Source organism: Euwallacea fornicatus, chromosome 17 (genome assembly GCF_040115645.1).
Source record: "Euwallacea fornicatus isolate EFF26 chromosome 17, ASM4011564v1, whole genome shotgun sequence".
Classification (NCBI taxonomy): domain Eukaryota; kingdom Metazoa; phylum Arthropoda; class Insecta; order Coleoptera; family Curculionidae; genus Euwallacea; species Euwallacea fornicatus.
In genome coordinates this window covers 4319095-4343180 of record NC_089557.1, presented here as the reverse complement: position 1 = coordinate 4343180, position 24086 = coordinate 4319095, and the positions used below count along the sequence as shown (strand labels likewise).

Genomic DNA, 24086 nt, shown 5'->3' with positions numbered 1-24086 from the left:
GATTGTTAAGCGGTTTTCGGGTATTTTAATTTACTTTTTATTGTTAAACACAAGGATTTGCTAATAATTAACTGAAAAATAATTAATTACTGATATTTTCATTTATTATTAGGTCTGCGTTCCGATAAATTTAAATTAATATATTCAGAGCAAATTAATGCAATGAGCGATGTGAAGTGGATTATCGTAACCGAACACACGATACATTTTATGCAATAAAGGATCAAAATACAGATAAATAAATGTTGTCAACCTTTTTAGCTGTTTTTATTTAATTCCTTAATGTTTTAGGATAGCATTGTAACAGTTTTTAAATGTTAAACTTGAGGATATTTACATTATCATCACTACACTAAACGTCTAAATCACTGCCCAAAGCTCATACTTCGTTATAGTTTGTATAATTATTTATCTTAAAATTTAAATAATATTGAATAGTGTTATAAAAGCTTTTCAGTTAGTGTAATATGAAATTTTACTCTAAAAGTTATGGAGCTTTTGTGGTGCTATTTTTCTAGTACATAACGAATGTGACAGGTTCCTGGAACTTGATAATGGTATAGGTAAAATAGTGAGTAATATCTACATATTATAAAGATATTGAAAATTTGCAATGCTGGAACTATAGTAATGGGTTTACTAAACTTAAAAAAATCACTTTTCAACTTAAACTACAACTAACAAAGTATATACAAAAATATCGATATTCAGCCATTAGCCAGATAAATTTTTTGAAAGATATAAGAGTGTTAATTTTTCGTTTGTTTTACGGGGTACAGGATAAATGGTTATAGGCAGAAAAAAGAGTGGCAATTTTTCAAATATCGCACAAATGAAGATGGCTCAATTCTCTGGATCACTAACTCGAGTTCACGCTTGAAACACATATCTTACTCTCTTATATCACCATGTTCTTTGTACCATGTAAAACTAACAAAAAATGGTTCCCTCTACGTTTATGCCGAAAGTTACCCAATAATATGCAAATTCTTAATATAGTACTGAAATACTGAGTGCCAAAACCAGTCCAAAACTAAAATAAAAAGACGGATAAAGCAAATACAAAAATATATCTTACAAAAACGGCCAATAAAAAAAAAGATAAATTTTCGAAAAAATCGTATACTCCCATCCAGTCTGGAAAGTTGGCATTGCACTACTTATTTTAAAGATACTTAAAGCTACATGAAAATAATTTAACACATTACAGAACTAACGTAAATAAAGTCTTAATCATAGGAACAAAACACTGTAATTAAAAAAAATATTTTTCAACACCTTAACAAGCGAGGCTCCATTTAGTAACTTGAAACGTAGGTATTTAAATGTCATTTGTCACTTATGATTTTTTGATCTGAGCAACTGAATCTGAATGTAAAGAATTGGTAAATTTTTTATCAAAGAATATTAAAACATGCTAAAAGTTTTTTCAAGTCAATTATCAAATTCTTGCAGAAATAATGCTTGATTGTCAGTAACCTCGCTTCTATGCTTGCCAATGATCTGACAGCATAAATGACGTCAATCTGACAACTATTATTAAAAGTGACAAGTGACTGTGCTGGAGATGCAATTAGATAGGTTACTTGATGAACAAAGATAACACTCACAAAATTGTGATACATACAAAAATGTATTTAACAATTTTTGAATTCTTGAGATCGAAAGTTATAAGCAACTATTGTGTCATGTTATTTTTCAATATTTTATTTATTTTGTGTCGCTTTTATTTCTTTGATGCGTACTTAGACCCTGCATTCCGAACCGTAGGACATTTTCCGTCAATATGTCCCTAAAGCACCTCTTGCACGCGATTTTCGTTTGAAAAACTGTCACAAAAGGACAAAACAAATCCATTATAGGGCTTAGAAACGAAATGTCACACCATCGACGGTCAAAATATCACAAATTAGAAACCAACAGAAAGTTCTGGGGTTTTATTCGTTCTCGAATTTGATCGAATTCTTCTTTATCGTGTTGTTGTTGTCAGAGGTTGTGTTTAATACTGAGTGGTAGTTGCCCCTTGAGGGGGTGACGCTGTACTTCCTTTTATTTCTGTAAAAGTAGACTCCAAGGCCGACACAGAAGATTATTACTATTGAAATGGCTACGACTGTGATAATGATCCAGAAGGGGGAATCTGCAAAAATGGTCCTCTCTTGTATTACACCATGATTGTTTTCCACATTAATAACATGTTAGTAATACCCACAAAATACATACAAATAGATGATGATTAAGCCCCATACTATGAATCTGAACAAAGTTACTCCTGAAAACCAACTTAGCAGAACTTACCATCCTTGGGTAAGAACGCTGGGGTGATCATGGTTTCCCGAATGGCAGTCTTCTGGTCATTTCCATTGCGCCTAATGATCACCACAGTGGGCATAAGGGTGATCTTCTCAGTGGTGGTCGAAGTACTACCCTCTAAGTTACTACTTTCGTCACTAGCACTAGTGCTTGTCCTACTTTTACTGTAATCCTCTAGTATGTTAAGCAATTCGCCCAATGTGATGTTATATTTGGTGAGCAATTCCGGACTGACTTTTGATGGATTACATTTACATATTTCGCAGCCCTTTTTATTAATTCTCAAGCCGTTAGCACACTGCTTGGTGCAGTTGAACAGCGTCTGGCACTCACCTACGTTTGAAGACTCCTTAGGTTCTTCACAGGGCCTGGATGTGCACGTTATTTCTCCTAAAGAATATTGAGTTTGTAACTATTAAATATTCGTCTAAAAATCACTCACCATTTTCGCAAAGGCACTCGGAGCACTCATCAACCTCAGTCCAACTTTCCAGGTGATTGTACAATATATTGTTCTTTGTACAAGAGACGGTGCCATTATTCTTGATTTGACTCTCCTTGAAGTCGCAGTAGTGGCTAATACACTTCAGCTCCCCATTCAAACATGTACATGTTGTACAACCACGATCTTTGAGCCAAGTGTCGTTGTGTCTGTACATCACAGCCTCGTCCCAACAGTTCTGCAGGGGAGGCTACAAAAATACCGTATAGTATCCCTAACCCTCAAACTATGAGAGCTACCTCTTCCACTTTGCTGTGGCACAGGGAAAACCCGTTCTTGCACATGCACTGCTGCTTGTAGTCTGTAGACCAATCATCTCCGTTCTTGTAAATGATGTCGCCCACCACGCAGTCCATTTCCTCCACTTTCGGTTTACATTCATAAAGGTCGCAACAATTTCCAGGAAACCCAGTACCCTTTTTCTTAATGTCTACAGTCTTGTTTAAGCCACAATCGTTTATACAAGGTAGGCAGACGCAGTGGTCTTCCAACTCATCTGTTTCCAGATTTGTGGATTCGCTGTCTTGGGGACACGGGACGCATCTAAACGGAGTGTGAGAGTAAAAAGTGTTAAAAGGATTGAGGGTTGCCGTATGAATGGGTTGGGGGCGTTGGGGCTTAAAGAACGGTTATCGAAAGGTAGGTCTGAGTTACTAAAAAATAAAACATTCCTTCGGTTTCTCAGGTTTAGTTCAGATTATTCAGAAATTCGGCGAATGCTCAACTTTAGTCAGAATGCAATTCAGTTAAATTTCCTCTTTCCTAAGATTAAATTAGTTTTTTCAAAGCTCCTGAAATTTGTCTCCTAAAGTCTTCTCGAGTCATGAAAATAATTCTCCTAGCCATAAGGTCACTAGATCAATGTATTGGCAAGTTTAACAAGAGAATAATATCCATGGGAATGCTTAAATTAAGATAGGAGAGGTCAGTTTCAAGGTTTCCATGGGAGTATTCTTCCCGATAAAGCTACCAGTATATTGAGTTAGTGACTCCAAGGCAGTCTGCGTAGTCTAAGTTATTCTGATCTCCTGAGAAATTTTCATCTGGTTCTTTAATTAAAGGATGGTGAAAAGTTTTCCTTAATGACAATTCAATTATTTAAAATGTGAGTTTCTGCAGAATCAGACAACAAAAGTTTTAGTTCGTGTTGCTCAGGATAATCTATACGTCTGTCCAAGGTATGTGTGATAGGAAAAATTTTATTACCGAGTCTTCCTGCAACATCCATCTTCAACCATTGTAGGAACGGACTTCCTATCACAAATTTCTGGTAGTTCGCACTGTTGTGGATTGCACTTGCATTCCCCATCAACCAAGTGTCTTTCTTTATCCACACATTCGCACACCCCCTTGTTGTTGAGGGTGGCTCCAGGGGCGCAAGGGCACAACCCCTCGATGAGGGTCTCGTTCTTGCATCCTGCAGGATCACTTTACGGTTATTCCTTACAGGAATTACGTAGAGTTTAATAATTTACCGATACAGGAGTAAAGAGGGCAGCAATTGCCTGGTTCATTCGTACCATTGAGGACCAGCTCCAGGGTGCTAAGGCAGGGAGGTTTAAAACAAGAGTCGGGGTTGCAGGTACAAGCATCGTCGATGAGTTTGCTGTCGGGAGGACAGGCTTCCATTGAGGGCGCTGCCTGAACTGAAATAGAAAAGTAAGAAAATGAAATATATATATACATGTAGGGATATATTATTCATTCTAAGATAAAAATGTCTCATAAGCATAAAAGTAGTAAAACATTTAGGCTGTAGGTGGAGATTAGTTAATTAAGTAATTTTAGCTAAATTCGATAGTCTACAGTGATGCAATTTTGCTTTATGTTTAAATGGAAGTCTTTCTCACTATATCAATACTTCATATTTTTTGGTGAAGTATTGAGAACGAAAAAATTAAGATTTTACCAAAATGTATTAAAATTTTGATAAATTATAATTCAAGATGTAGTAGTAAGTAATTTTGGCCCAATTTGAAATCCTAAAATGACTCTTTAAGTGATACGATTTTCATTTATTCCACATAGAAGGATGTTATAATCTTCAGTGTACATTCGCAAGGCAAAAAACAGTAATAAATTTAACAAATTTTGTCAAGTCTTGATCAAGTTTCAGATGGTAAGGGATTAAGCTAAAAATTAAGATTTAAAGGTTTAGCCGAAGAAATACCACACTGATGGTGAAGTTATTTTCAGTTAAATTTTAAGAAAATCGATTCACAATGGATGAACAGAGAATTATTATTAAAACGTTGATTCAGGCTGAAGCCCAAATTAGAATATTTAGACGGATACAGGGCAGGAGTTTTCTAAAAGTGGTTAAAATTTATTTCGATTTTTAATGGATGTATTAAGCAAAATCTAGTGGATATTTAGAAAATATTAAGAAGATACGTGCAGGTGAAAACTCTAAATCTGTGCCTTCTAAAACCAATGGGTAGTGATTCTGTGAAGCTTTATTACTAGTTTAGTCTTTAGTATAGGGATACCAAAAACGGATTGCTTTGGAATGTTATCTTTTGGTAACTCAATAGAAGTTATTTGCCGTCTGGAAAAATTAGGAAGTTTTGCGTTCGTCTTGAATTTAATGTGGTTAAAGATCATACTTTTATCCTTTTTACTTTTTTAATTTCACAAGTTTCGAGACCAGAGAAAAATTTGGTTAAAAATAGATGCCCCTAGAGTCTGTAGAAATAACGTCTGGAAATTAATATGCAAAATAAAATCCAAAGCGTGAACCACTGAAACGAGTTAAGATTTCAACAGCTATAGTGGAAGTGGCCGACCGTGTTAGTTTCATTAGCACAAGAAGGGACGGCCCTTTTGAAAACAATGCCTTCTCTTTTAATTTATATCGAGGAGAGACGTTTTAACGGCTTAACGCTTTCATCGCTAATCCATTTCCCCGAGATTTTGCTAGCTTGATTTAGAAAAGGTTGGCTCTAAACTGTTCTCAACAAAGTTACATTAGCGAAATTTACTCATGGATTTCAATGCGAATTTCTATCTTGAGATGTGTCTCTAACAGGTCTACAGGTGAAAGCCATAATATTATTTAGAACAATCATGGCACTGCGACTATCAGATAATAGCAGTTTATTGGCAAACAGGGATAACTGATCTTATCTGGTTAATTGGAACATATCCGGGTTTAGTTTATCTAGACAAGCGAAAACTTTTTACTGCAGTTTACATTGCAAGCGATAATAATTAAGCCTGCATTAACAGCTTCGTGGGATTTAGGCCACTTTCGGCATGCGGCAACATGAACAGGTTTAGCGCCTAAAATTGTGGTCGGTGTTGGACAGATGGTGGACAGAGGCTTTAGAATTGAGTTAACTGAAAAAATCAAAATAGGAAAACTGAAGAAATGAAAATTTGAAGGTTGGAGTGATATTCAACTATCCAAAACCGCAATCTGAACTAACCTGAACTATCCAAAACCATACACTATATGCCACGTACAGCTATCAACTATTTCTAGAACTGAACTTTCTCAGAAACTGGAAACTTTCTCGATATGCGTTCGTCAGGTAATTTAAGGTGATTGCACCCGAAATTTATTCTAAACAGAGAGTTTATAACTATCAATTAACGAAGGATAAAGGTTCGAATACATTTACGTTGCTACTGGTTATAATGGCGGCTAGAAAACAAGATTCAGAGTTGTTCTTTTGGCACGAATACCAATTGTTTGTCCACGACCAGAATACAAGCTGTGAGATATATTGGGAGGTCGCTAGAGTCTCATTAAAAAACTGCGAATTCATCAAAATATTCGTTTCATCGCGTTAAAAGTTTATTTCATCAAACCCCTTCAAATCTGACTGGGAATTTTCAATGAAGACATTGAGTAATCCTTGAAAGGAATCACTCTCTAATTGAAAGATAAATTTATTTGATCTGAATGGAAAAGTCATAGTGCGAGCGAGTGAAAATTGAATTCCTAGCCGAGAAACTATTCAAAAAATGTATATCAGCGGCTCTGAAATTATGCATAGCTTTCAGGATAATAAGACGTAACCTCACGCTTTCTAGCGATGACGATTTCTAATTTATTCATAGAATCGTGACCAAATTTTCCAGACAAAATGTGATTAACTGAATTTTGTATGCATTGAAAACACGTACGTATTAATTTGTAAATGCCACGTGCACCTACAGGTTATCCAATTATTCGGGTAATTAAAAATGCATGTCACATGAATGTACAATATTGCAGCGCTCAAAAGCCTTGTGCGCGTTACAATTTTAATTCACACAATAATGGAAAAATTAAATTTATACTCGATTTTGCTTTCACCATGGGTAAACATACGGCACATGCCCTAATTTTATCAATTTTGCTGGAAAATTCGTAAATTCGTTTCCTCAAACTATGGGCAAAGTTTCCATGCCGGAATCGGTGGCCCACAGGATACGCTCTTCTCAACTTCCTCTAACAAACACAATGGAAGCCGTGTGTCGGCGAGAGTTAGGGAAGTTAACGCAACGAATTAAGCGACGGACCCATATATGAAAGCCCACATAAACAGGACGAGGTTATTTAGATAGAACTGTTACGGGAATACAAATGCCTCTGATTGTCTTTGAATCCCTGGAGATGTTGAGACTAAAGCTCCTTGTCAGTACGTTGGAGCTTTGAACTTTCAAAGGAGGTAGTGAGATTGTCGACTTCTCATTAATGCATTTTCACGTGAAATAGAAGATGCTAGGAACAATTGGCTACTGGCCGGCCGAATTCTGTGACATCAACCTGCTCTTACAACCAATAATCGTAGTCTTGAGACAGACGACAGTTAATTGGACTGGTAAAATTCATCCACTGATGATACGAGTTAAACATTATAGTGTTGTTACAGAAAATAAAAGTGATTTTATTTGAAAATCCTTGTAAGTTCTGTTTTAAAAAAGCCAAATAACACTGGGAATGGATAGTAAGAAGTTTTGGTGCAGGCAACTTGTGGTTTCCCTAATTGGAAATAGAAACAATCTCTCACCGTAGATATACATATATGAAGGAATGCTTTTTGTTTGAGTAAATGTGTCGTTACGAGTGGAATATTAAATATAATTTTCAAATATTGACGAAGGAGGACAAAAAGGTCGTAATTTGATTTTATGACCGCAAAATAGATTAGTCTTGTGGAATAAACTTATAAATATATCCATCAGTTGTTTGCAATATTGAATTTTATATGTTAAAACCATGAAATATGAGAGTAATATCGAATCTGGGGCGTTTTAATGCCTATCTCATGTACAAAAAATTGATTTCATGAATAGGCTATGTATTTTGAATAAATTGGAAACTGGATATGTTTAATTAAATTGCATCACATCTATATATCGGGTGATGTTATTCCAAAGCTACCCTTACGAAATCACTTAGCGTAATTGTTGCTTATGACGACATTCTTGTCTCATGCCTTTTCTCCACCAATATTTGTTGAGGTATTTTCAATATTTGATGAAAGCATTGTGCTTATTCTTTCTGTGGCGGATTCAGGACACCTAGTTGCACTTCTTACGATTTTACGTCCTGAAGAAATAGATTAGGATTCTTTGTATATTCTTCCTTTTGCTTTTTTATTTAAACTTTTTTTTCACCGACATGTGTTAGTACTACATCGCTGGCTTCGAAATAAAACTGCTTCTCACGAACTTACAACAACATGTTTCCTGTCTAACGAAATCGACCCCTGTCTGACATCTCTGTTTGATAAGGGAATCGTATGTACACAACGTTTATACTCACAAGGCCATGTTTCCCCCCAAGATGGTTCTTCGTGGCCTATTGATTCACTTCATTTTGCAGAAGGATAATATTTGCCTCTCTCTCTTTTGTTACATCAAATTTCTGTACAAGGCTGAAAGACAGACTTTCGTTTCAATCACCCGAAGCAAATATTTTTAACCCAACCAGGTTTTCCTTTTATGCAAAGTGTGGAGCATTGACTCAAAGTGCATAAAGATCAACATAAAAGTGAATATATTAATATGCGGCGCATATCCGAGAACGAATGATATAAAGTCTGGCAAAGCTAAAGGGAGAAGGTCTTGAGAGGTAGAAATGCGGGAAGAGTGATCTTCCAGGTTTTAGTGCTGACGTAAAATTTCATTCCAGTAGAAGGAGAGTTCAATTACCTTACCGCTCAAATTAACATAACTAAACAGAATGTCTTCTTTGGGAAATCTCAACTTAGTTCAATGGTATTATAGAGATATTTTAATTTTCCTGATGGTGGTGCTGTAAAGACCGTATTGTCGCAGGATATGAGGCATTTAGTTTTAGTCTCACTGTGGGAATTTTCTGCAGCAATGCAATCAGACAGTTAAAGTTAAAGGGATAATTTGCGGTCGAAAACAAGAACAGTTCGGTGTCTTGAATAAGCTTTAACGAGGAAATAAAACGTTTGCGGAACAAAAATTCTTCAGGGAAATCTTAACGCCAGAGCAACCATTCAAATCTCAAGGCAATGAGAGATAGCCATTTGCGATTCCATTTATTTTTACAATGGCGTGGTGTATCATATACTGAGTTTCTCATCTGCGGAGAACAACATTCTGGTTTCCAGTAAATAATAAACGTTTAGGAAGCTGATATCATCGTAAAGATGTTCCTTGACCGTCTCGAGGCAAAACATAAATTTCCTCCGGATGTAATAACAACCAGGAAATAAAAGTCCTCTCAGCTATGGTCAGTGCAAAGTGACCAACAAATAAATACCGCAATATCTCCGGGGAAATCTTATGTGATTCAAATCTTGCTCGGTTTTATTATTTATATACATATCCTTTCTTCATGTTGGCCATTTTCTTGGTATCTCAAATTACCTGAAATTCAAATTCGAGCTAACAGAGAAAATATGTAGATTTTCAGCAAACCGTGGCATGTGCGAAATCGAACCATTTTTATTCATTTCTCCTATGAAAATATATAATTCCCAATACTGAGGTCGTTTTTGACCCATATGGAATCGTATATAAATAGCAGATAAAGAGGATTGCAAGAAAGACGAATGGCTTCCATATTCGATATGAAGAATATCGGTTGGAAAATCGTTTTTTTGCTCGCCCCAAAAGGGCTTCAAATAAGGCCTTTTAAATCATTGATTGAGACATTGATAAATTTGTCTAATTCCCTTCGTGGCGCGAAGTCCAATTGAAAAGCACTCACCAGAAATATCCATACCAGCAACGGTAAAGACACAATGATTAATGGCAGATCACACGCATAATACGCACTGAACCGAGGCTTGAACCCCTCCATACACACACGCATACTTTGCTGATGAGATAAAGAACAAAACGTTGTAACCGAAACCCATCCATTTCCATTAAAGTTAAAAACCGTCACCTGTATCGCACACGGTTATGGTCATTTCCTTGTCCAGGTTTGGTTTTCCACATATCCAGTGCCGTACACTTTGAAATATTTACTCATGCTAAATCGATCAACATCGGCAATGCGGAGCAAAATAAGCAGTTTTCAGGGTAGCTTTTGCAATTTAGGGCTGCATTAATATTGATTAAACTACAGCAGCTTTGAATTGTCTGTTCATTCCTTCTACATAGAGACCCAAGTTAAACTCGTTTTTTTATTGTGAGTTAGAAAGCAGAAAACTCGTTTCCGCTTTTAGTCTTTAATTAGTTTTAACACATCATTTAGCAGACCTAACTTTTTCCTTAGTTTTTACTCAGGCACCCAAAATAGATCCAACCAATCTATGCCGGGTATCTGACTTCATACCGATTATACAGGGTGTTGTTTAGGTACGTGGCCAAACTTCAAGGGGTGATTCTAACGGTGATTCAAAGATGAAACATTTTTATAAATTTACTTTGTAGGTAGTACTTTGTTTTGAAGATAAAGGATGTTAAACTTAAAAAAAATATATATATCTGAAAAATCTTAATAATCCTTGGGCCAATTTTGTTGAAATCCCATAGTGTTAGTTATGGTTATTATTGTTATTTACGCACTTCTGACTTTTTTAAAACTATTACATTTTTTCGCATTAAGCACAGTCATGGCTACTCATGTCACCAGGTTTAAATCCGTTAGATTTTTTCCTTTCGGGGCGTGTAAAGTCCTTCGTTTATAGATCTCCCGCCAATACTGAAAAATAATTAATCCAACAGATACAGGATTCAATTAATCAGATAAGATATACGTTGGAAATATTTTAATGTATTCGGCAATTAATGATAAAATGAGCCAATATTTACATTGAAATTGAAGGAGCACGTTTTCAGCGACTACTATAAGTTTCGTGTTACTTATTATTAAATATATTTTTTGTTAAAAAACATGGTTTTAATAAAGCGATTTATTTTTTAATTTTTTTTTTAATTTCTGGTAATCCCCCTGTGCACGCCACTAGTAAAAGAAAATGAGCAATCTGTAGCTTAAAAGATTCCTCTGTACTATAATACATTATAAAGTGTCACTAAGTTTCAGTGTGATATTACTTTGCGTCTTTTTGTCATTTAGGAGTTTTTATTTGTGATGATTAAAAAAAAAGTTTGACATCCTGTATCTTGAAAACGAAGCATTAGCGGACCGATATTTATATAAATTTTTCACCTTAGAATCATCCAAAGAATCATCTCTTGATGTTTGGTTACGTACCTAAATAACACACTGACTGTTTTTTTCTTGTGGCTGCCTGCTAGAGCACATTAGTTAAAAATTTTTGTACACTTTAAAAAAATTGAGTAAAACTATATGAATTTATATTGGTCTTCAAAATATGTGTAAAAATTGCATTAAAGTTCTCTCAAACTCTCCAAAAGTCAAGTGAAAAACCGTGGATAAACTGCATTGAAAATTTAACAGATACGAAAAGTATAATAATTATCGTTTATTGGAATAATTTTTACCATTAATTGATGCTTTTACAATACCATAAATTTCTTAGAAACCCGCACATTTTAACAATTTCAATGAATATAAAAATGTCATTGAAAATTTCCAAAATTTCCTTAATTGAGTGATGAAGAGCGACAAGAATGAAACATAGCGGAATTTTTACAACAAAGTTAAAATCACAGAAAAGCGAGTAGAGAAAGATACCATATGACAAAAATGGTACTTCATACAATTAATGGAAGTTTGCAATTTCAACTTAATTCTTTTTAATATCTATCATCGTATCCTAAACCAATAATGCTAAATACCAAATCTAATTAACCTTGAGTATCTACTTATAGATAGATGATCCGTACAAGTGCTCTCCTCAGTAATTTTCTCCTTCATTTCCATATTCTCCATGAAAACACGAACTCCGCCCCTGTTTCAGTGATAATTCCTTGACCGCCACATTGCCACGTTGAACCTCAATTTATACATTGGCCAATTAAGACCCCCGATACATGAATAGGAACGAAATGAGTTTCATTTATCTTACTGAGGTAACAAACGGCTTGGCTGATTGATGATAATTCGCTCTCTTTTCCTCTTTCTCTTTACAGTTTGTATAAAAATTTGTAGCTCGTAATTGGAACCGATCAATCTCGGGGGGCGCAGTTCACCAGTTCTTTTCTGATGCAACTTTGATGCACTTGTGATGGGCCTTTGATGGGTGTTGCATATTAAAATAATGACTCGGCATTAAGATGAAACGGATAGGGCGGCCTATCAATGCCTGAAAGGGCTTTTTAAAGCTATTATAAAGAAGTAATGACGCAACTAATTTTTAGAATATCGTCTGAAGGTGGGGTTACGTAGGGTCAAGTCTTAAACCAATGGGTTAGTTCGGTTTTTAAGAAATTCCTTCTGATACGTAAATTTTGCTCGGCCCAATCCCACCTGTTGACACTCAGTGAATAAAACATTTTCTTCCCCGTTTCAGTAATTCTCATCAATCCTCACTTTGAATCCTGAACATGAACGAACTTGACCCCAATTTCCAGGGTTCTAATATCCATATATTAATAATCCGATGAGCCGATCCATGTCCATATAAATTATATGAATTGCGATCCGAGTACCGATGCCGAAGGAATACCGGATAGTCATATCGAAAACCTCGATTGCATATAAAACAGTCGTATCCAAGAATCTTGCAAATGGCTGGCATGGCTACGTTCGATTAATGTTTTTTCCAGAATTTGGGAAATGAGGTTTAATCAGACATTTCTCTCCAATGAGAGTTTGCCTGTAGTTCCTCGTGCTTAAGTTCAAGTCAGCATCTAAGTGTACTGGACTTCCTACATTTTTAATTTTTAAAAAAATTCAATTTTCTGACGGTACCCACTAGACATTTATTCCGGAAATTTTCAGACTCAAGGCAAAGAATAGAGAGTATACTGAGAGGCAAATATTCTCTTTGAAACTTTCATAAGTTTAACTATATTTACCGTTATTTACATACAAATCTATCATTCATTCGACTATTATCTGCCCCCAAATTCGAGACTCTACAAACGATGACCAGGTTTTATTCCATCTGGAAATCTATACAAGGTGTTTACTAAGTACTTGTAGAAACTTTGAAGAGCGAATTTTTGAAAAATTTTAAGATTAAAAGTTCATATGAACATGGGTTTTTATCGGCTTGGTTCTTGATATAAATGACTTAAAAAAATTTTTGTTTGTTATTTTGATGATTTTTTTAATGTGAATGAGAAATTTAAATATTTAACTAATTTTTCGTTTAACGTGAAAGGGTGCCACATACAGGGTTGTGCTAGGATTTAAATGATAATAACTGTTAGTATTTGTCGCTGAAAACAGCCATTTTGGGAAAAAACGGGTTTAAAAATATTTACTTTCAATATTAAAAAAAATTACTTATATACTTTTTAATTTAATTTTAATTAAAAAAAATTAAATATGTATTTTCGGATGTTTCTTTGTTTCTGTAGAACTTGCAAAAATATCTGTCGATGCAAATTAGGAATGCTAAAGGAAGTAAAGAAAAAATAATCATCCGGCATAATTATAAACTATCTGAAGCAATTCGTAATATTCAATAAAATGTCCTAAAATCATAATTCGCAATACCCCTAAAAGAATATTCGAGAGTTTGTTGATCTATGAGGCAAAGAGTAGAGTCCTGCATCTTGGTAAGAAAACATTTTCAACAGTTTTTATTGTTTTTTTTTTAGTTCAGAATTATTTTTATTTTAAGTTAAATAGTTAATAAAATTCTGTTAAAAGCTAAATTAGACTGAAAAGGTTTCTTAATATCGAAATACCCGCGTTTCCTCCACAATCCACTGCGAAGGTCACTTCAAGGTGAATACGGATAAATGGAACACACATGGCGCCTAGAAATATTATGTCACGTCAACATTCCAGACATTCCATTGCGAAGTGGTTAGCACCCGCTAAAGGGGAGAGTCCATTTAATAAAGAGATAGCTCCGAAGAAACTGGGTCAAGTGTCACCGTAGGGAAGACAGTTTCAAAACATCCCGACGAATACCCGATAAGGATAGAATATCTGTAAGGCACAGAGAGAGAGACAGGACGATAATATTGTGGTTTTTCTCCCAGATGTCTCTTTTATTCATCCCACCATAACCTCAAAATATTTATTTTGATTCGGGTTTAATTAAAAGATCGTTAATATTACGTTATTTACAACTTAAATGTATGAAGTCTAACTCAGGCATTTACCTTTTACTATGTACTACGTTGAAATTAATATTCCTTAATATTGTAATAAACAGTGCAGTGTAACCTTAAGAAACAAACTAAATTACTTTAAGGGAGTAGACGATCGCTCCGTTGTATGCTGTGGAAGAGGTTACAAAACCTAAAAAATAGTGGTAACTGAGCCTGTTGTTGAATTTTCGATTACTGTTGCCAGAAGAGTGTGAAAAATGCTATTCTTGAAGCACAGGAAATCTTTCTTTAATGAGAGAATATTACTTTCAGAATGAATATTCATTTAAATGTCTGGTACAAGATGAACTTCCAGTAAAACCGATTGGGGAAGGAAGGTAAAAAACCGGGAAGAAGCCTCTTGCAAAATAAGGCACCTCGAGTGTTGCTGGAGGACTGCCCTTTCGCCTTAAGACAATATTTTCAACTTATGCATGAAGGTTCTGTTCAGTACCATTCAAACTCGGTTATCGCGAATCTTCGTTGTAGCAAACAGTCGCCGTTAACGAATTAAATGTCAGGAATGTACAAAGTGTCTCTTTAATTATGTGCTATTCTTGTTCGGATATAACGAACCATCGGCTTTAGTGAACACTTTTTGGGAAAGAAGTTTTTTGGGTATTGTTTTTGTCCGGATGATCTTGACACGGGGGAATTCTTATGTAATAGTCGATTTTGCATGATTTTGGATTGCATTAGCTGCATTTTATTAGTATTGGATGTTAAAATTTCAGTAATCTACAAATCAGTAAATGCCCATTTGACTTTGTATGAAATGAATGTGCATATGTCTACGTTTAGTTCACACCCTCTATGAAGCACCGTTCAAGTGAACGCAGATACCATCAGCCAAGGCGATCATAGTACATGTATGGACTTGAATCGGATATAATGAATGTCCGGCTATAGAGAAGAAAATCTTTGGTCTCTTCGTGTTATAACCGAGTTCGGCTATTCTAATAACTAAAACACCAAACAATTATTTTTGACGCCCTGTATCTGAAGAACCAAGCCAATAGGGATCCATATTCATATGACTTTTTCATCTGGAAATTAGTCAAATATTCACTTTTTAAAGTTTGTACAAGTACTTAGTAAAAACGTCTATAATCAGCACTAACCTCAAATAAATTTAGCATTTCCGCATTAACTTTGGCTCGTTGTACGCATGCAATAATTTATTTTTAATTGGCTCAGTTGGTTCCCTATTTGGTTTCATAATTGTCTAATTTAAAGCAGTGCTGGGTACATCGCCTGGCAAATAAGTAAAAGGGAGATTTAAATGCATTTGTTTCGGTACTGAGTGAACTAGACATCACAGAGAATCTTCTAAGCTGGAGGAAGCCCTTTTTAGTCCATAAATATCCCTCCGGGCACGTAACATTAATAAATAAAATCCTGGTAGGCAAACGCGGATTCGAATAAATAACGACTTCAGCATAGGTTTAAGCCCATAAAGGCGATAAATTTTAATGGGAACTCTCTAGTAATTCGTGATTATTTATTAATTCCATTCGAGCCTATATAGATATAATAATTTTTCTGGTCCCCCGGCAGGAATAACAGAACCTGGTGGGTAATTTATAGGTCTAACAGTTACTTAACTTTTGCGGTTTATGGGGAAAATAATAGAGATTCAATATTGTTGTTTTTCAGCCATTTCATTTGCGTTAATTTCGTAGAAATAATTGTAAAAAATAGAAATGTTATAGTTTATTGGGAAAATTTTCAGTAAATACAAGAATTAAAAAAAAGAACTTATACACTTGTTGTGTTCTTAATTATTTAGTGTTTATTACCTCGAATGGTATGAATTACTGGAAACTTAGAATTTCTTAATTACTTGTAAGAACTTTACAACTACCTCAATATTTTTAAGTATAGAATTTACATCGTTTTCACAAAAGGAGGTACAATGAGACAAAGACTCCAAAATAGTAAAAAAATTCCAGTGTTAAGTTAATGTAAAAAACTAGTAATAAAATATAAAGCAATAAAATGACAATGCTGACTTTATATATATATACAGGGTGTCCCGAAATTAAAGCACCATATTTAAACAACGTAAATTAGGTCAAAAAATAACACCAAAACTTTAAATAAAACAATGTCGGAAAATGCTTCCTTAATGAGGTATGCCTCTTTAAAGACGTAACTCTGATGATGGTAATTTTGAAATATTTCCAAAACGGTGCAAGATAACTTTATGAAATTTGGTACGATTTTATACCTTATAAGCCTCAATTGACTGATGTGGCTGAATGGAAATTATTTCGTCAGAGGCGTGCTGCACGGGTAGTGTCGGGGTTAAAAAATGCTAGATTTTTTTTATGTGCCCCATTTTTTAGTTGCTGATGCAAAATTATGAAACCATATACGCTTCCAGAAAAAAAAGACACTCTTGGTTCACGATGCTAGGACGCTTCGTTTTCGAATAAAATGAATTTAAACATTACAATGCATGACAAATACAAATGATTTACTTTCTGTGAAAACTTAATAGTAGGCTACGAAATATTAAACAATGTTGACTGTCAATTTGATGTTTATATTTATTCTGTTGGGGAGTTTCTTTGTGTCATTATTAAGCTGTTAGTGAAAAATGGAGAAATTTTCAAGTAGGGAGCTTGCCGATATTCATTTTATTTATGGGTTCTGTAATGGTAATTCGCGAGCCGCCGTAGAAGAGTACAGAAGGAGGTACCCGAGAAGAAGAATACCTTTTCGATCTGTTTTTAGTCGAGTACATAGAAATTTAATCGAATGTGGTTCTTTTCAACGTTCTCGAGGCCAAGGAAGACCTACAGTAGATTACGATTTCGAGGATGTGCTTAATCGAATAGAAGAAAATCCTCAAATTTCTCTAAGAACGCTTGAAAACATTACAAACATACCAAAATCGATCGTAAATACAGTCGTTAAAATAACAACAGATAAACAGTTATTTCGAATATTAATTTTTAGATAGGAAGAATGACTCGGATGCAGGGATTGCATCCCTTTCACTATAAAAGGGTTCAAGACTTACGAGAGGAAGATTTTACAGTTAGGATGAATTTTTGCCAGTGGGTTTTGAATCACCAAAATGTTTTACATAATATCTTGTGGTCTGATGAGGCTAGTTTTACGAGAGACAAAGCATTTAACATCCATAACACACATTATTGGGAGTATGAAAATCCAAAAGTCGTAAGGAGAACACATTTTCAGCATAGGTTTTCTGTCAACATTTGGGCAGGTATCATAGGAAATAGATTAATAGGACCAGTTGTATTTCCAAACCGGTTAACAGCACAACACTATTTACATTTTCTTCAAAATGAGCTGGCAGGCCTATTAGAAGATATACCATTGCATACCCGATTGCAAATGTATTATCAACAAGATGGGGCACCAGCTCACTTTGGAAATAACGTGAAAAATTGGCTTGATGAAAAGTTTCCAGGCAGGTGGATAGGAAGAGGTAGTCCAATAACCTGGCCCCCTCGATCACCTGACCTTAATCCCCTGGATTATTTTTTTTGGGGCTTTATGTGTAGCATAATCTATGCCACAGAAATAAACACGAGGGAAGAACTGTTGGATAGAATCAACTTAGCTGCTAATCAAATAAAAGAAAATACGTTTCAAATTTCCCGTGCCTCCCAGAGCATAAAAAAACGATCTAGACTGTGTATCCAACAAAACGGAAACTTATTTGAAAACTTACTTTGAAAGTGCGTCATTTAAATTTCTTGTTCGTTTTTTATTATTGTTTAATCATTTTGATGTGTTTAATAAAATATCGCTTTAAGCATCATTTGTATTTGTCATGCATTGTAATGTTTAAATTCATTTTATTCGAAAACGAAGCGTCCTAGCATCGTGAACCAAGAGTGTCTTTTTTTTCTGGAAGCGTATATGGTTTCATAATTTTGCATCAGCAACTAAAAAATGGGGCACATAAAAAAAATCTAGCATTTTTTAACCCCGACACTACCCGTGCAGCACGCCTCTGACGAAATAATTTCCATTCAGCCACATCAGTCAATTGAGGCTTATAAGGTATAAAATCGTACCAAATTTCATAAAGTTATCTTGCACCGTTTTGGAAATATTTCAAAATTACCATCATCAGAGTTACGTCTTTAAAGAGGCATACCTCATTAAGGAAGCATTTTCCGACATTGTTTTATTTAAAGTTTTGGTGTTATTTTTTGACCTAATTTACGTTGTTTAAATATGGTGCTTTAATTTCGGGACACCCTGTATATATATATTATATTTTTTATTTTTACTTTATATTCATTGTCCCTTTGTCTGCGTGAAGACTAAAAATTTCAAGCCTAAGCTATTTCTCGTAGAAAATAACTCTTTGGTTCAATTAACCTTGTTAAGTTCGATGCTTCAATCTACATTTTGGTAACTTCCAAATAAAAAAAAGTAGAGAATATTTTTCTTCAAAAAAGTTTAATTCATTAAAAAATAATATTGTTTATTTGATAATTCAAAGAAATAAAAAAAAAGTCCAAAAATTTTTGTTAAGGGCAGTTAGACAACTACCCTTATTTATAATCGATTTTGATGAAACTTATGATAGTTAAAGACCCTTATGATATTTCAATATCCCACCATCATCCAAATAAAAATATCTGCATGATCGAAGGCATTAACTAGATTACGAATATCCTGAATTATTGAATAATGCATTACGACCTTTTATAGGTGAGTTAATTTATACCCATTCCAGCTCTAAAAGTGCTCAATTAGTAGCGAAAAGTATAAGCTAAAACTTGACTATGACGAGGCCTATGTGTATTGGTCGTGAAAGCGTTAAGTCTCTATTTCCCATATACGCATTCACTAGTTGGTTGGGACTTCTTCCTACATATGATCTTAAGCAGGAACAAGTCGCTGTCTGGCCATTGAAAATTTTCTGTGTAAGTATTATGGTCATTTCCCTCATCGGAGTGGAGGTGTTTGGAATAATCCAGACTACTCGAGCAATGACAACTTTTCAAAGAAATAGACTTAAAGCGTTCTTATACGTCCTTAACGACACTCTAACCATCTTTTGGATTACTGGAGCTTTCTTGAATGTGTCTCTTGGATTTGAAACCGACATTTGGCAGGCATTTTTCCTTAACTTACAGAAAGTGGAAACCAATAAGTTGATGATTGCCAAGTCAGAGGCACCAAGATTTTGGAGGAGACCTGTGCCCCAATTTATATTGTTCAACTTACTGACCATTGGTGGGCTTGCAGCTATAGCTTGCTTGGAACCTTTTTACGAGCCCGCGTTTTACTGTGCGAGAATCGCCAAATTGATACTAAATTATATTGAGGCAGTAGCAGTTGTATTGACTGCAAACTTTATATTTGTAATTTGCCACAAATATAACCAGATAAATAGAAATCTATATGCAAGTACCTTGGCCAACACTAACGCCTTAGGCCGCACAAGAAGCATTAAGCAATTATACATTGTTATGGATAACGTTATAGAGCAGTTTAACCAGCTAAGTGGAAAACACATATTATTTGTTAGTGCTGTGGTTACCTGCCGGCTATTAACCAGCCTGGTCAGTATTGCAGAAGCACTTTTAGAAACTGAAAATACCTCCCGACACACCTACATGAGCAATTTAGTTCTGATCCTGGTAGCTTTGGTAAGCATTGCTGTGCCTTGGAGGTTCACTGACAACCAAAAAAAATCATCTTTATTTCTAGTTTGAGCTGACTTCAGTAACATATTCCAGTCAAGTGACAGTAGCAGAGTCCCAAAAACTAATTCCGTTATGCTATGATATTCAGGAAAAGTATTTAGTTTATTCCGATGAATATCGAGCTCTGGATAACTTAATCCGGCTGGCTGCTCATAGGAAAGTTCGATTCAGTGCCGCCAATTTATTTGACATTGATATGTCTACATTGTTTACTTTGCTTAGTGGAGCAATCTCGTATTTGGTGGTGGTTCTTCAGTCAAAGAACACGATTTAAGAAAAGTTTAGAAGAGGTTGTTAACGTAACGTTAATTCAAATTGAGAAATAGTCCTTTAGGCTTAATTGTGATTGTTTGTTCCTCGCAAACCTGGGTACACATCAAGGTTTTGACCATGAATCTTCATTTTGTTTTTGAGTCTTTTGAGAATTTTGTTCAAATTATTAATTTCTATGACACAATAATATGAACCCTCGTTGGACAAAATTTCCTTATCACTGAACTTCTGCTTACATTTTATAGTTTATTTTTAACTGTTATTGTTACTCCCTCTCTCAGTGTTTAAAAATGAAAATCCAAATAAGTTTATCCGGAGAATAATGTCCATAGAGACGATAAACTGAAACCCGGATATTTGAAGGCTGAAAAAGGCCGAGGGTTTCCATTGTAAATTATTTTCCTGGTAAAGTTAACCGCACCTTGATCCCCATTGGCCCCTAAGGAATAGACGAATTTGGAGGTAACTAAAAGCCTTTGAAATGAAAGGTGTTTCAGTAATATCTGCTGTATACACTTAAGCTCGCTAGATTAATTTACTTCTATTTAAATTTTGAAAATTTCTTACAAATTTTAAGTGTTTTCCGTCTTTATGTAGTGCAACAAATGGCGTCATTTCCATTGATCTCACAGCCACATTGTCGCACTCACTTCAAAAACGTGTGAAATTGAGGAAGTGTTCTGTCCAGATCGGGTCGATAGTTTCTGCGAAATCAAATCGGTAACGTTAATTTTGTACGAATAAGCAAAAATTGTATTAAATGAAACTGTGTATTCATATTTATGTTATTATTCAAACTCGCACAGAAAAGAAAATCATCCAAGGGTCTCGACATGAAATATCCTATTTCAGCTTTGAAACCATGGATTTAGAAAATTGCAAAGGACGAAATATCACCAAAAAAACCTCGTTAAACCCCACTTTCTTCCTCGATATACGAAGAAACTTAATTTTCTGGTTTATTTTCTGCCCATTTAAACCCCAAGTCAAAATAAACAGATGCGAAAGTGACACACCTGGGTTTCAGCATGCAAATTCTCGCAATTTAAAACCTAAATAACCTTCCACCGTATATTTAAATTCATGTATAATTTTGCATTTCATTACTTCTGTCGGTGGATGCCGGCAGTTTGATACTGCCCGCAATATTTACTTACATTTATGACCCTATTCAACTTTTTTTAATGAGGGTTGAAATTGTACTTCTTGTCCTAAGACCAAGGCGATGAGCGACTCACTTCTGCTGTGGTTAGATCCATATAACTTATTCATCCTACATACCAAACATATATGCAAGCATTAATTATTAATCGACTCTCCTAGTCATCTCCTGACCCTCCTCGTCATCAAAGGTTCAAACGTCGACGATGTTTGGACCTCTCGAATGAAACTCTTAAGTTCATACATATTATAACATCAATTCCAAGATTAACCCCAAATACAAAATGACATTCCCCTCTCGAAACTCTCATTCATATATTATTTTCTGCTGCCCCAGATCAACACTAACCTGTTGCAATTTTGTGGTGGAAATCGAAGAGGAATCAAGCACGACAAGTAAAATTCTGCTTTAAAATTCTAAGAATTCACATCAGAAAAGTTGGAATATCACTATACAGGTTGTCCCACGAACATTGGTATAAATGGATATAGCGTGTTAACGGAATACAGCGATTCAGCTAAACGTGCCTTATAAGAAGTTGCTTGTTTGCATTCTACAGGGTGTTTACGGTTTCTCTTTTGATTAGTACACTGGTTGAGATTAGTTCGATTAGTTCAGCACCAAATGGTTGACGATCAAGAATTCCCATTGTGGATCGAGAAGTGGAATTCTTTGGGCGCATCTCGGAAAATTCCACTTTTTTGACATTTGGGCTAGACGTATCTTTAAAGCGATGTGGTCAAAAAATCTTTAATTTCTAAACGTCTATGGAAAGAACAGTTTTCGTAACACTTCACATTTGTTTAAAATTTATTACCGAGGGATTTTCAATCCAGAATTGATTTTTGAAATCTGAAAACTGCTTCTTGAGAAAAAACTAGTCTTGCAGGATATCCCCCTGTTATTAATATCATGTTCTTGGTTTATGCAAAATTGGGCTTCTGCGTGTTAGTCCGTACATCTAAGGGAGTTTCTGAACATGAATTTTCCACGTCGACAGATTGGTCAGGGAATTGAACATCTTTGGCCACCACGAAATCCCGACTTAAACCTATTTGATTTTGTTGTGTGTAGACAGTCGACATTTTGATAATTTATTTAAGTTAAATTTGTGTCCTTTTCAAGATGGAGATTTTAACTAATCACCCAACATCCATTTGTACCATTATTCCTGGGATACCCTATAGAGCGCCCCATTGTCCGGGAAGAATGATTTAGATTTATTACAATGTTAATTTCAGAGGTCCACGGTCGATTTCCTTTGGAAAGTTGAATTTTCCATTGATTTGCCATTTCCAATAATTGTAAATTTGTTCTGACGTGCAGAGTATTTGCCCGCTATCGCGTTTGTCCGAAAAGATATATGAGCTTTTACCGAGACCGGAGGCGTAAAATTTGTCAATTGGCCTGATTTAGGGCGGTCGAATTCGATTCTGTGTTTGCTCTAAACGAAACGCTGTTGCAGGGTTATTGATGTGTTAATTTAACGAATGAAAGCCAGTCGAATGGCAGGGGATTTTGCTGGCCCTTTGGGCCCTCTTTGGCGAGAAATTGTTTCCCTTCTTCCATGTAATTCAGTTTTCATCATTGGTATGAAGGAACGGGCTTAAAGGTTAAAAAACAGCAGAATAACTTTGTTTAACAATTTTCTAGTCAGAGAATAACTTATTCATAACAGTGAAAAATTGACTATTGCGAATTTTCCAATTCAGTTCAGGATAACGTCCTCAGGTCCGGAATTCAGCATCTGATCACAATGATTCTGGGGTAGTCGCTGATCTAAGTCATTCAATTTAAGGGGCGAAATTTCCTTTTGCTTTTTTTGACAAATTCCTTAGAGAACAAAATTTATCTTTTATAGATGAACGTTTTTCCCAGTACGTCCTTGGTTTTTAGGTAATGGAAAATTGAATGAAGAACGGCAGCAATGGCGTGCGTATGGGACTGCATCAATATTATTTTGGCAACAAAATTTGATGACTGTGTGCAACGTTACCGTTCTAAAGAGACGCTTAAGAGAGACCAATTAAAACGGTTTTTCGAGTACACAAAGCTGAAAATAAAAGATTTTAAGTGCAATTTACAGTTGTAAATTTGATTTGGGCAAGAGCAATGAGAATTTTGCATCAAAATCGCAATTCGATAACAACGTGGGGCATGTCAATTCCTGGGACTCACTAATAGAAATGAGAAATCGTATTTCGTTGCCAGCACTTTCACGTTTTGCGATGTTGGAGTGCACCCTTTTTGCACCCATTACAAGCTATTACTCGGGGTTTTACACAAGGGCAACAAAAACATTATTAGAGAACTCCTGACCTGCATCACCCCGAAGTGTCACTTACCATCCATAAATACCAACATCGTAAATTTCACAGCAAAACTATGCCCATAACTTGTTACTTGGCTTTATGCAACTTCTAGGATTAACCCAAAAAGCAATCTCCGGTATTGAGTGAAAATTTAATAACAACTGAACACCGAAAGCTTCTAAAGCGAAATTTGTTGTTAATGT

General features: G+C 35.2%; 2 protein-coding genes across 5 annotated transcripts in view; one reads left to right on the top strand and one right to left on the bottom strand.

Annotated features, from left to right (window-relative positions):
* Positions 1-245: 245 nt before the first annotated feature.
* LOC136344591 (cysteine-rich motor neuron 1 protein-like) overlaps positions 246-24086 on the bottom strand; it is a 110599-nt gene continuing 86758 nt past the window's right edge. For 3 of the 4 annotated variants that reach the window (XM_066292209.1, XM_066292211.1, XM_066292210.1), the window contains 6 exons: positions 4291-4461; positions 4022-4232; positions 3055-3358; positions 2756-3005; positions 2299-2703; positions 246-2140 (listed from right to left, as the gene is read on the bottom strand). In XM_066292209.1, coding sequence (XP_066148306.1) covers positions 1938-2140; positions 2299-2703; positions 2756-3005; positions 3055-3358; positions 4022-4232; positions 4291-4461 — 1544 coding nt within the window. In that variant the 3' untranslated portion in view covers positions 246-1937. The remainder of the gene's footprint in view (positions 2141-2298; positions 2704-2755; positions 3006-3054; positions 3359-4021; positions 4233-4290; positions 4462-24086) is intronic. The other variant, XM_066292212.1, reaches the window with a different exon arrangement.
* LOC136344351 (uncharacterized) lies at positions 14410-20421 on the top strand. The gene is made up of 5 exons (XM_066291720.1): positions 14410-14595; positions 14705-14769; positions 19161-19350; positions 19543-20079; positions 20141-20421. Exons 3-5 carry the CDS (start codon positions 19210-19212, stop codon positions 20408-20410), a joined length of 948 nt encoding a protein of 315 aa, XP_066147817.1. The 5' UTR covers positions 14410-14595; positions 14705-14769; positions 19161-19209; the 3' UTR covers positions 20411-20421.

Excerpts from the sequence above, each read along its gene's own strand:
- LOC136344351 (XM_066291720.1), top strand. The coding sequence starts at position 19,210 with ATGACGAGGCCTATGTGTATTGGTCGTGAAAGCGTTAAGTCTCTATTT. Across the intron at positions 19,351-19,542 it reads GGCCATTGAAAATTTTCTGT|GCATTTTTCCTTAACTTACA; the intron begins GTAAGTATTATG and ends GACATTTGGCAG. Across the intron at positions 20,080-20,140 it reads TTCTGATCCTGGTAGCTTTG|TTTGAGCTGACTTCAGTAAC; the intron begins GTAAGCATTGCT and ends CTTTATTTCTAG.